Here is a 13939-nt window from a genome sequence, read left to right on the forward strand (position 1 = left end):
TTCATTTATGTACTTTTTGGAAATTGGTTTCTGAAGCCATAAAGTAACTGCAGTGGTTGAGATTCTTTGATAAAAGCACAGTAGCTATATAAAAAAATATTTTTTGATCAGTAGTTGCCTGCTGTACAGGACAATTCTATTTTGTGAATTCAGCAGAATAATTTTGAGTTCCCAGATAGTTCAAGAATGATATAAAGTCCTGAGGCACTATTATGAGACATACTAGAAGTAAGATGATTGTTTGGATATAAATATCAAGAAAATTATTGAAATATATTAATTTTATTTTTATTACATCATTATATTAATTTATGTGATATTTTGTTCAGTTCTTTACATTCTTGAGATTTAGTTTGGTAATTTCATCTATTACACTCCTCTTAGAAATTCAGAAAAGATTTCTCTGTATTTGTGATAGATGTCCTTAAATTCACCCTGCGTGTCATATTTTTTTCTTTTATTAAAACCAGGTAAAAATCCTCATTAAATTTAAATACATTTTTACAAGCATCCCTTGCACCATAGAAGCAACTGCAGTAACTACCTTTTGGGGTTATTTTAGTCCTTTTGATACCAGGTAAACATGGAGAGAACATGCATCTACTGTGCTACACATGGGCCCTTTTTTGGATCCCTTCATGTGGACAGGTGCTGCAATTAACAATCCTGATATGCACCTGCTCTCCATGGATGGCACACTGAGCCATGGCCATCAAACTTCACAGCCACAGCAATCCTTGGAGTACTTAAATAGAGACATAATAATAAAAAAAAAGAATAAAATATCAAAAATCTGAGTGACATGACCCTCAATAGTTTGTGCCTCATCTTTGTCCTTATCAGGGGAACTACACAGGATTTTTTATTTTTAATAGGCACAGAACTGGATCCTGGATCCTTGATCCTTTATTTATTATTTGAGAAGGTCAAATTTAGTCGTTAAATTTAGATGGTTAAACAAACATCATTCTAAACATTCTAAATATCATTCAGCAGTCCAAAGGAAGTTAAACATAGGACTGCTGTCTTTATTTTTAGATGTTGTATGCTATAATTTGTCATAAAAGAGTAAGATATTATTCTAAAGTTACCTTGAAAATATTCTAAATCATATTCTTCTGTTAATAAAAAGGGATCTGCAGTAGCAGTCACTCCAACTAATGATGGTGGAAAAGTGTATAATGATAACAGTTGGCACCAAATAATTGCTACAAGAATTCAAGCTCTGGGAAACATCACAGTGGATGGGCAGTACACAGGTAATCAATTCATTTAAATAACTTTGGTATTAAAAAGGGTATTGCTCACTTGCTTTTTCACTACCTGTGTTCACCCATACAGTAAAAATTCGCTCAATTTTCTGACTGTTTTGTCATTACTGGTTTGTCTGTTCATCTGAGGGATCTCTCCACTGTGAATCTTTGATAATTGAATACTAAGTCTCTTCTTGTGCTTGTGAATCTATAATTGCATTAATCTCCTGTTGTAAAATAGAGCTGTAAATATTTCCTGGATATATTTTAGGAAAGTGATAGGCTATTGTGTCACATTAGCCTCTTTATAAAATACCAGTATTTTGTTATTGATTTGAAAATCTGTTGAAAGCACTGAATATGTGAATAATGAACAATTTTGTTCAGGTTCTTCCTTAGCAACTAGTGGCAGTACCATTATTGGAGAGAACACAGGAGTTTTTGTTGGAGGACTTCCACAGGGTTATACAATTGTAAGAAAAGATGAAGGTAAGTATGATAAATGAGCCTGTACAGTTTCTCAAATTTTATCTTTCGGGTTAGACTGAGATTTCTGTATAGCTGATTTCATCAATGTTAAAGCATCTTATGTGGTCTGTGTACATTTTAATGAATTTTCTACACAGATTTAGTATGAGTGTGAAATGCATGGGTATGTTTTACATACAGATTCCTAAATTCATTCCAAAATACCCATGTAAATTGTTACTATTAGCTTAAGCACATGGTTATGTGTCCCAATTTGACACGGGGATACAATATGCTGGCCTTTTTTGGTGTGAGTTTGTATCCTTCAGAGGTTGTTGCATTGAGAGGTGTATGAATATATCTGTATTTTAAAAATACAGAATTTGTGTGGAACTGGATCATATCTGGCTTCTTGAACAATCAATAAATGTAAGTTTTCGTACATAAACTTAGTATATGTGCCAAGTGTAAACTGGCATCAGGTGACAGAGGTGAATGTTTGCACAAGTACAATCAACAGTTCTCAGTGAATTCATACCCAGAATTTTGGTTTTTTCATGCTAATCTGAAATCCAAATTGTTTATTGAGTTCATGTTTCCACCTCTGACATGAAATCTGTTTGGTTACTTGATGTGGGGTACACTAGAGTTCAACTTCTTCTTTATTTCACTGCACTAAAACCAGAAATACATATGTGGGTTCTTCTAAAAGGTTGGTTTACAAAGTAATCCAGGATGCCTTTCACAAAAACCTCATCTAGATATTGAAAATGAGACTGACTATAAAATACTGTTTAAGGGAAGGGCACCTATAAAACCTGCTTTAAATTTTTGCCCCCAGTAAACAAAAAGGGATAGCAGCTATGTATCATTGTTTTGGGTTTTGTTTTATACAAACAAGGAAAGAAAAACTTCCTGATGAAGCTACTGAATATATTTCTGTGCCTTATCTTTTGCAACACTATCTCTTCCTACTCAACGCATCCATGCCTTTCTTCAGAATTATGGTTTTGGTTAAGGAAAAGTTTTTTGGATCTTAATAGAGTAGATTTATGCTGTTAATTTGAAAGTACCTGTATGCAAAATCTCAAAGAAGTTTAATATTTTTCAGCTACACAGTAGTAGACACTGTCTTTGGTGATTAGATCCGTTCAGAAATCTGGATTTAGCTTGGAGGCCAGCTTTATGAAATGATTGGTGGCTGGTGTTCTTTGCACACTTGGGCATATATGATAGGGACAGAATGTATAAAACATATAAATTAATTCCTCTCTTTAGTTTCAGATGATTGACTTAAAAAAAATATTTTCCTTTTTTGCAGGGATGAAGAGGATAGTCCAGAAAGGATTTGTGGGCTGTCTCAGTGATGTATTTTTGAAAAAAGTGCATACTCCTGATGAAAACTGGGAATCTTTGAACTGGCAGAACGCTGAAGAACAAAACAATGTCTATCATGTTTGGGAAGGATGCCCCATTGGACTCTCAAAAGGAGCACATTTTCTTGGCAGAGGTAGTTTGCTGTACTGTTGCTCTATCCAAATATATTCCTGAAACAGAGAAGGTGATTGTATCAAAAGTATTGCAGTGATGTGCTTTTCAAGGCAGCTTTAGCTATATGGGATTATTTTTGTGGGTTTAAAATTGTGTCTCTCCGTTGACAGAAGGTTGCTGCGTGAAAGAGGAATTGCAGGTAGACCTCCTGTAACTATATGCAGATTTGATGTGTGGGTCAAAGGGGAATTTTCACTTTTGTAAGAACATAAAAGATGCCTATAAGGTATCAACAAAAGAAAAGGCAGGTAAAAAAATTAGGATATTGTACTGGTTTGGTTTCTTGCAGTACATTATTGATAACTGTCCTCAAAGCTGAGTGATAAAGTTGTGAACTATAATCTTTAAACCTGAGTTTTTTTATGTCACAGTAGAAAGTGTCTCTTATTACTTTTGATTTCTTGAAGCTATTTATATATTTGAGTAACTTGTGTATGCATTCACCTTCTTTCAAGGGTTCCTGGAGTTGCATTCGGGTGTTTTCAGTGGTGGACTGGAATTTGAGATCTCATTCAAATTCAGAACAGATCAACTGAATGGACTACTTTTGTTTGTTTACAATAAAGATGGCCCAGATTATCTTGCAGTAAGTTCAAAAATACAGTTAACTATATTCAGATATGAGCTGTAAGTTTTTTCCACAAAAACCAAACTAGCACTGAAATTTCAAACTGTAAGTTATTTTCATGTTTTACTAGTTTTGAAATGCTTTGCACAGCACATTATAATGGAGCAAAAATACTTGAACAGCTGCTAAGTGCTAAGTTGCTACTGTTATTTATGTCATAAATAAAAAATATGTCAATATATGAAAAGCAGAATTGTTGTCCTAACTGGATTAGAAGTAATCAGAAAAGAAAATAGAAGACATGTATTAAAAGTTTTCACTTGATTTCTAGGAAAGCAGAGTTTACCCATTTTTTGAGTTTTCATACTAAAACAAAATCCTTTAAATTGTAAATCAAAAAGGTCATTATAGAAATTGTCTGGTCTACTAATAAAGCTTTCTCTATAAGGTATATGTTTATTTTTATATTCCATAATTTTTTTTCCTTTTGATTTGAAGCAGATAGAAGTTAGTTAGTTCCAGCTTAATACCATCTCATCTCTGTCACCATTTTCCCAATACCACAGAGGAAGCTGCACAAATCCTGTATTAGGCAGATTTGTGGGGTAGTGTCTATGAACTTTCCTTTTGGTGTCCATTAAATAAGACTGCTTATGCTCAGAATTATTTGTAGTTCTATAATTTCCAATATTTTGTTTAAGCTTTAATGTGTACAGTTTTGTTTTTCAAATTCTTTTATTACCTACGTGTCTCTGGATTTTCATACTTTTCTTTCCCAAGAATTTTGAGTGTAATTAGACCGTGGTCACCAATGCTTAGAGGGTCAAATATAGTTAGTACTTGCACCAGCTAGTTGATATTACGAAGGATTATATGGAAAAAACCTTTTTTTCTTGGTTGGTCCAGGAAGCAATAATTTATTTTTAGAGATTTTTGAGATCATTGTTATTCTTTATAGCCCAATCTGCTCTTTCTGCACTTTTACTGAATTTAATTTATTTATTTCTTATTATGCAGCTGTTTTGCTAATGGCTGTCATGTCACAACCTGTTTTATTGTGTGGCATTATATCTAATGGGCCTTCTCTTTTAAACTTCTGACCTAAACCATATAAATATATTTTTCTCCTTTTCAGGTCAATTATAACTTACTCCATATTTACTTTTTATACTACTGGCTTTTTCAGCAGACAATTTTTTCCTGGGTTTTGAATTCTACCAGACCTGATTGTTTCTTTTTAAAGCAGCCTTAGTTAAAAAATTATCATGACTTCCTATAGCAAGTCTTGCTAATTACAGTTACTACTTTAATTTTGCCCTTAAGTAATGACTAAGATCATAGGCTGATAACATAAGATGTATGCTACTGTCCCACCCTAAAAAAGAGTTGCATGTGTGTAATTTGCAGCACAGGGGCATTATTTACGTGAAGAGTATTTACAGGGTTCTTTTGGAGGTTCTGGTAGTAGGTGAGTCTTGTTCCCTCTCTTTTGCTCTGTGTAAGACTACCTGAAATATGAGAAAATAGATTCTGACTATAAAGGAAGACAGGGGAATCACTAGATTGAAGGTGGAGTCAAAAGCACAAAGTAGTTAGACAAAATAATTACCTTGTATTTTCAAATGTCCATATTTTTTCAGTTTTTTATTTATAATATTTTTTAGCTCTGTAAATTGCATAATTTTCTTAGCATTTGTCCTAAGTCAGGTAAATTTCTTTTATCTCACTTTAATCACGACCTCAACATCTCCATAGCCTTAAGACAAGGAATTTTAGATATGATGAGTTGGCATGCTTTTCCAAGTCTCTCAGCTTTGTGTTTTGTGTGTAGATAATGATGACAGAAGGCTTTTCTGTACACTTGATCTCACAAAAAGAGGTTAATAGAAAGTGAAAATGAGGGGTGTAGCTTGTTGCGCATGAGCTACGATGTCTTTGTTAGGAGCTTTGGTCAGGAGACACTTGCGCAGCAAAACAGATTATGAGCTATACCACTTATCCCGAGTGCAGGTATTCCCTGACCCTTTCCTTTGCATAGGTCACAGCTCTCTTATTAGCTTTACAGTTTGGGAATGACTACAGCTACACACACAGCTGGACTGCTACCAAACAGCCAAAGGCTCTTTCTCATCTTCTGCCCAAGAACAAAATGATGTCCTGGAGAGGTGCTGTGCATAAAGGTCACTTCTTCCATGACTTCCATGCCCTGAGAATTAACTCAAACCAGCGGGGTCAATCTGATTATCTTTAGATCCAGGCATAATAATTACAAGCAAACTGTGACCAGCTATACTAGTATGAATCACTAGTTCTCAGTCTGGCATGTAATTCCTCATAATTTTATGTGATGAAAAGGTTTTGCGACTGCTGATCAGGTTTGCGTGACTGATTTTGATGCTGACAACTTCAACAGTAGCAAAAGCACTATCAGATTTCTATGCAATGCTGGCAGCTGGCCCTTGAGACATTGTAGCTGATGATTTGGTCCTGCGAAGCTGCAGCTAAGAAAAAAGTCCTGCAAGAACTTTATCCAAAGAGTTGCACTTTTCAATAGCTGCATGAAGTAAAATAACAAGTATGCAAGATGAAAGTGTTACTTGTGATGCAGCTAAGGAGGGATGTGAAATTTAGAGAACTCAAATTGGAAAATCTAGCAAAGAACTGACTGGTGCTCACTTGAGACTTGTGAGGGTGATATTCCTGCTGGTTACCAGTAATTTCTCTCTGTTAGATGTCAGGATGAGATTCGCATTTCCTTTACATTAGAGTGACTGACTGTGAGGAGGCTTTTGAGGTGTCTGTGTTTGGGCCTCTGCTCTCTGGCTGGCAGGTCTGAACTGGGCTAGATTTTGAACTGAAATGATTGGCTGCACATCAGCAGAATGCCATGTACCTTTTCTTTCAAAGGGCTCAAACACTGTCTGTCCTTGACAAGATTTTTGAAGTCCATTGTTTGTCTCTGCTGATATTTCTGAATCTCAGGAAGACTTTGCAATTCAAAGGAGCTAAAGCCATAATCATTCTTCTGGTTCTACATTGGTTGAGACTGTTTTGTATGGCAGGTTTAGCAAAGTGTCATTCAGCCTCTAATGCAGCCCCTATCCTATCTCAGAGCTATGTCTGGATATTCCTTTCGTCTTCAAAATCATATGTTTATAAGCAGATTGAATGAAACAGGGATTGGCTCCTGCAGAGAAGTGCAATACAGAATCACAAAATCATTTAAGTTGAAGGGACTTTTTGGAGTAATTTCCAAATTTCTGCTAAAAGCAGGACAAACTTATGTTTGATAAGGTTGCTCCAGGCATTTTCAGTTTGAGTAGTGTGCATCTCCCTACAGATGGACAGTCCACAGCTTTCCAAATCCTATAGCCTGTTCCAGTCTTTGACCATCCTCATCATAAGAAAAAAAGTAAAAACACCCAGAGAAACCTGCCCTGATCTCTTACTGCTTCTTGTTTTCACAATGTGCCTCTGAGAAAAGTCTGGGCCTGTCTTCCCTGTATGCTTGCATAAGGCAGAGGAACAGTTAAGTTCTCTTCCTACTTGCTCCTAAGACTGGACAAACCATGTTCTTTCAGCTTCAACTCTCATGCAAGGTAGTCCAACCACAAACCAGCTTGGTGTCCCTCCACGGGATTCACTCTGGTGTGCTGCAGTGTCTTTCATTTACCAGTGTCCACAGCTGGACACAGTAGTCCAGATGTGCTCTTACACATGATGACTGGAGGGGAAGAATCATCTCCTTGGAACCCCTGCCCACTTTTTTCCTAACCTAGACCTGTGCTTGTTCGTCCTCATCATTTCGAGAGTGCACTGGTGGCCAGTGTTCAGTTTGTAATCCATTTCAACTCAGTGCTGTTCTTCAAAGCTTTATAGATTTATATGTCTAGGAAAATGATGGCAGCTCACTTTCCTGTCAGCTGCAAACTCACTGGGAGTATACCCCATCTTACTGCCCAGGTCATTAGTAACATTTTCAATCAGAGTTGGTCCCTGTATCAATCTCAGAGAGGTACCACAGCCTGCTAGTAGAACTGGAATAATCTTTCTTTCTGTTCTTATCTTCCAGATTCAGGCTAAGCTTTGGCTTTCCTTGTTCCAACCTTACATGTTTAGGTAGATGAAAATGAGAATTGTGTACATAGAGAAAAGCATTAATGAAATTCTGTAACCCAAATTCTGAAAAGCAATCATGCTTTTAAGCATTAAACTGAAACCTGCTTAGGTGTAAGGCTGTGATAAAAGATCTGATTCTGTTGAGAGGTTGCTACTGAGATACCTGTAAGAATAATAATTGTCGTCATGCATTTTTGCTTTCAAGTAACAATGTATTTTCCAAGGAGAGATTAAAAATCATGATGATTAAAAATACACTTTTTTTTAAAGTGGTCTCAAAATTCTGTGTAAGACAAACAATTTATCTGTTGTTTTCATAAACCTGTGCTCAGATCTATGCAGGACTTTGCAATTTTTCTTTTTTCACCATGCAGAAGAATTGAAGCTAAGCAGTGGTCACCTATCTTTAGCTGCACTTGGGCATTCCAAATGTCAGTCCAGGTCAACACAAAAAGCACAAGCATAATTCACTGCCTGCTTTAAAACTATGCCAAGATGAGTAAATTGGTGGAGGGTTGTGCTGAGTAGTGACCCTGGGTCAAGCACTGTGCCCTCTCTCTCGCTCCCAGGTCTGGCAGGTTTGCTGGCATGCTGCTGTACTAATGCCTCTGGAATGCTTTCTTCACACCAGCACAGCGTGCTCCATATTAATTCTCACCAGTAAAGAAAAGCAGCGATATGTCCAATGGTCTGCTTTTCCCAGCTGTTCTCATCAGCATTGGTGCCATGATCAGTCCTTCACCTCTCTTGTAGAGTCCTCAGCTGCAAATGGGTCTGAACTTAAGGAAATAGGAAAAATTACGTTCCCAAAGAAACAGAAAATCCCTCTGTCTCAGGAGCAAGAAATCAGTGTGCACTGGGGAATAGGACCCACATTCCCCATGGCACTTCAAGCCCTGAGTTCTTTAATCAATTGGGGTGTTTCCTGTATTTTCTGTTAAGGAAATATAATCCAATTACAAGCATTGTAATATTAATATTATCAGTAAACTAAATATGTCAGTTTGTCAATAATAGTGATGAGAATTTATATTAAATCTGCAATTTTTATTTCACTTCATAAGGTTTTTGCATAGAAGAAGTAATGTCTTTTTGTGAAATATTCATATTTTTCCACCGCCAGTTCATCCCCTAAGTGTTTAGTGTTGTATACATGCCAGTTTACAGTCTCAGCCTACTTGTGTTTGAGTCAGTTAGGAAAAAGAGTCTTGCAGTAAAGTGTTTGGAAACTTCTGCAGTGAAACATTTAAGTAAAATGTATTTCTATTAGAGAATTGGCTCATTAATCTCAAAAAGCACATACAAAACCAATTATTTTCTTACAAGATTTAGAAGAATAAGGATGAAATGTATGAATGTAAGAATCAATGTATGCTGGAAAAATTTGAAATTGAGTTCACCAGCCAATTAAAAAGACCTTAATCAGGTCTGACATTTCATTTCCTTATTATCTTGTTACATTCCTCTAAAAAATGAATCGATAGATAAAGTACTGTTTTCTCATTCTTAAAAAAAGCAAAACAGTCTTGTTCATTGTCTTTTCTTTTTAGATACATTAGTGCCAAATTCAGTTGTCAAAAAAAACAAAATATATTTTCCTACATTCTGAATTAACTGATAAACTGTATTTAGCATGTCATATGTAAACAGTATTAACCTGAAGATAAAAAATTCTTTTTTCATAACTCCCTTAATTATGTTTTTTAAAAAAACTTTCTTTCATTGTTGTGTGTTTGATGTCTCCTTCAAAATATTTTTTTTCTGTTTTAAAATGTATAGATTGAGCTGAAAAGTGGACTATTAAACATATTCTTAAGAACTGGCATGGTCTTTACCCAAGTGGACGTCTGGCTGGGACTGTCTTATTGTGATGGGAAGTGGAATGAAGTCACCGTGAACAAGGAGGGCTCTGTGATTTCAGCCACTATGAATGAACTGAGAGAGCAAGCGCTTGAACCTCATGTTCAGCAGCTGAAAGTAAACTCACCTGTCTACATAGGAGGAATCCCACCTGCCATTCAGAGTTTTTATAGAGAATTGGGGTTAGAACAAGGTAAGATGACACCAAGAAGAACATACGTTTTTGAAAACTGGTGTCATGCACTAGGTGGACATTCTTCTGCTGATAGTCTAAATTAATGGATGTGCAACATGAATTTTTCCTCCCACCCATTGTGACTCTACCATCCCTACCCATCTAGCTTTACTTAGACCTGATCCTTTTGTAGTGCTATAAAAATTCTTCCAGTGATACCTGAGACAGTCTGATAAGAGAGGACCTGGAGTGTAGGAAGTGGTAAAGTGAGATGCACAACCAGGTGATCTCAGATCTTCATCAGAGAACGTCAGTTTACAGAAACATGTTTTACTTGATAAACTTCTGTCACTCACAGATCTGGAATACAAAACCAGTGGGAGACAGTAAACATAGCTTAAATCAGTGTAATGATGCTGGGGGATGCTGCCCCATGGAAGAGCAGCTGAGAGTTTGTTAGTCTGTTTCAGGCAATACTGATTCTGATCTAAAAAGCTGAGTATAAACACCTGAATTTGGAATTTGGCTGTAATTGCTGTGATGTTTTCTTCATTATCAGATGGAAGGAAGATGATCATATATTTAGCCATCACTGTGACCTTTCTATTCTGGAACAGGTCAAATTTTTAGGGAAAAGAGAGAAGCATTAATTGTATCCTTATACTAATGGCCTCCACAAAAGGATCTATTGTATGAAGCCTAGTCCAAAAGTGTCTACTAAACTGGCTCTGTTTGGGTGTGTTTTTTCAGTACTTGTGAAACTGTTCATCAGTCATGGGGTATTTTTCAGCTACTGTGGACAAATGTGTATCAGTAAGTGAGGAGTAGGGAATCCAGTAAGTGGCTGTAACTGCATGAACTCACACTGAATGTGCACATTCAAGTGAGCTGTATTGGAGCCTTTTGTTTTTGTGGCTATAGAATGGTTCAAGAATATTTTTCTAAGTGCTCCTCCAACTCTAGGTATCACATATAATGTAGTCTTCCTTCAGGTTCTGTGTGCATAATATTTATGGCCCAAAAGAGCTGGCCAGTCATACCCTGTCAATGTTGTCCTGTAGCAGATGGTGTAGCCTTGTGAGTGGATGCATTCACAACTCCTGCAGCAAGGAGATCTGTGAACAAAGAATCTAGGGCAAAATTACATATAAAATGAATGTCTGAACTGCATATCAAGGGACATCAATAAATATTTCTTTCCCACCAAACCTCCTCAGCATGCAACAAAATAAGAGAGTGGCTGTGAATTTATATTTAGAGTGTATGAAGATAAATAATATCTTATGTACTCCTAAATGTAGGTTCAGGTGTGCAAGATTAGATATTATAGCTTAAAACATACTTTTTATTTAGGACTACAATGATGTAGTGCTAAGATAATAGAATATGGAGATCTTCCCATTTAATAAATATTTAGAAAATATTTTCTCAATCTATGGCTGCTTGGTAGTTAATTTTTTAATAAAGAATGTTGTTTTACTCTCAGCAAATAAGTGATAAATATTATTCTCCTCCTGCCTCACCTCTATGTGAGTTACAACTTGAAGAAGTTTTAGCTGGAGTCTGCAAGCCCTTGCATGACCCATCACGTGGCCTCTTGAGAGGTTCAAATGGAAGCTACATGGAAGGAATGTTTGTGAAAATTTGTACTATCTGCAGTTAATTGAGAATAGACAGGATTGCTTGGCTCATGTCAGTGAGAAATATTCAAATAATGATAAATGTGGCTAAAAAGATACTAGAAATTATGTGTTAAAATAGATTGTAGAGAATGCATCTCACTGCAAATCAAACACAACTTAATTTTATCTTATGATTAGGATGCCTGGGTAGACTGGGACTAATTCTTTCCTTTGTCACAGACTAAAAAACTGAGCTGTCACTGTGGACTAGGAGTTGAACTTAAAGTTGGATGTATTCATTTTAAGGAGCAGTTTGGCCAAATTCCTTGGGGAGAGAGAAAGTGTTATAGAGGATGATTCAAAATGGATGTCCACCTTCAGTACCCCTTTTTTCATGAACTGTATATGGACATTAAATTCTCAGTTCAGGTGGCTAAGGACACATACTGTTCTGATCTGTCATCTTGCTGTAATAAATGCAATAAAAGTACATAAGATATAAATAAGATACAAATAAGATACAAATACATTAGCTTTCACAAAGCTAAAGAGAAGCACTGATCTGTGAGGGGTGGATTTTAAATTTACAAAGTTAATTCTTAAATTAATTGAAGTCTTCAGTTTGGTTGCTATTTACTTTGGTTTTGTGTTAAGCACCAACCACTACTCAGATTTGAGACCCATCTTATATAAATTTATTAATTTTTAGTAAATATAAAAGTTTTAATAACTACATTCTGATTTTTGTAGCTGTGTTGTAACTGCAAGTAACTGATTTAACATATTTGTACTTTCGATAGGAATGTCACACATACACAGAAATATATGGATATATAGACATAAATATAAAATGAAACTTCTTAATTTTTTTATCATAAAGAAGTTTTTTGGGTTACGTTTCTGGAGTATGTTTGTAAACAACACATGAGTTATGTCCCTGTTAGACAAAACTGATATGCCTCCATCTGATCTCCTGAAGTTAATTGTAATTTTAATCTAGATGTTCTTTTCCATTTGAGGAAGTATGTATATTTAACAAAATAGTAGCAAGCAGAGAGCTGATTTTAAAAGTCAGAGAATCACTTTCATGGTAATAATTTCAAAGTGAGGAGTGATGAAAGAGAAAAAGGAAAGGTATTTCCTTGTGGGACAGAACTGCTAACAGTGAAAGTGTAGATCAGTAAGGCAGGAATTTGCCACCTTTGTATCTTGAAAGTGGAGACAGAATGTCATGTTGGAAGTCAACATATTTCCATTACAGTCTTTAATGTTGAAAATATAGAATTGAAAGGAACAGAAGTGTTTCTTAATGACTGAAGCTCTTTATGTGGTACTAATCCCTTACTGTTTGCTAGGTTTCGGTGGTTGCATGAAGGATGTTAAATTTACACGAGGTGCTGTCGTTAACTTGGCATCTGTGTCCAGCAGTGCTGTCAGAGTCAATCTGGATGGATGCCTATCAACTGACAGTGCTGTTAACTGCAGGGGAAATGACTCCATCCTTGTGTACCGAGGAAAAGAGCAGAGTGTTTATGAGAGTGCTCTACAACCATTTACAGGTAGCGCATTGGTTCCTTAAATAAAATACATCGTTTTCATTCCATTCTTCACTAGTGTGTTACTGTGTTCAGAATTTTTTTTTTAATCTTTTACCTCCTCTGTTCTTCTCAATGTCCTTTGAAGAATATCTCTATAGGGTGGTTGCCTTAAATGAAGGAGGATCAGTGTCTAGTGCGTGGACCCACGTTCGAACAAGAGAATCAGGTAAATATAATTTTAAGGTTTACTTGTTCTTATTTTTCATAAGCTATTTAATGTCAGGGTGAAGGTGTTCAAGAAGTGTCTGGATACAATCCCGTGCCCTGTGCTCTAGGATAACCCTGCTTGAGCAGGGAGGTTGGACCCAATGTGTTCCCTTCCAACTTGACTCATTCTGTGGAGATAATCCAACCAAAACAATTTTGATTAGTGAATCTTGCAAAATGATTCTGAGGGGGTGAAACTGCTTAATGCTTCAAACAGGTACCAGATTACAGTCACTTTACAGTGTAAAGTGTTCAGGCAAGTATTTTCTTCTTATAAGTCAAGGTATTTTCCAAATATGTATTAGTTTATGTAATTAAGGACAGTAAAGGATTGAACTGCGTTAACTGAGTAAGCTTAACCATCTATTTGTGTTCATATGTACACATCTAACATCATGTTACATGAGTAGGCTGAAGTAAATCAATATTTTCTTACATATAACTTAGTGCTACAAAATCAGTGTAGAGAAAGGTGATACTGGGATAGCAAGCACAAGCTGTGGAAAAGAAGAGGCCAT

The 13939-nt window shown here is 36.1% G+C and overlaps 1 protein-coding gene across 2 annotated transcripts in view; it reads left to right on the forward strand.

The window, feature by feature from the left end:
• Positions 1-13939, forward strand: part of USH2A (usherin) — a 368965-nt gene that overhangs the window by 132261 nt on the left and 222765 nt on the right. The window contains exons 22-28 of one of the 2 annotated variants that reach the window (XM_033513296.1): positions 1133-1259; positions 1641-1746; positions 3053-3231; positions 3728-3858; positions 9739-10012; positions 12972-13175; positions 13300-13380. In XM_033513296.1, the coding sequence (XP_033369187.1) occupies positions 1133-1259; positions 1641-1746; positions 3053-3231; positions 3728-3858; positions 9739-10012; positions 12972-13175; positions 13300-13380 (1102 nt within the window). Of the gene's footprint in view, positions 1-1132; positions 1260-1640; positions 1747-3042; positions 3232-3727; positions 3859-9738; positions 10013-12971; positions 13176-13299; positions 13381-13939 lie in introns of both variants that reach the window. The other variant, XM_033513295.1, reaches the window with a different exon arrangement.

Source organism: Parus major, chromosome 3 (genome assembly GCF_001522545.3).
Source record: "Parus major isolate Abel chromosome 3, Parus_major1.1, whole genome shotgun sequence".
NCBI classification, from domain to species: Eukaryota; Metazoa; Chordata; class Aves; order Passeriformes; family Paridae; genus Parus; species Parus major.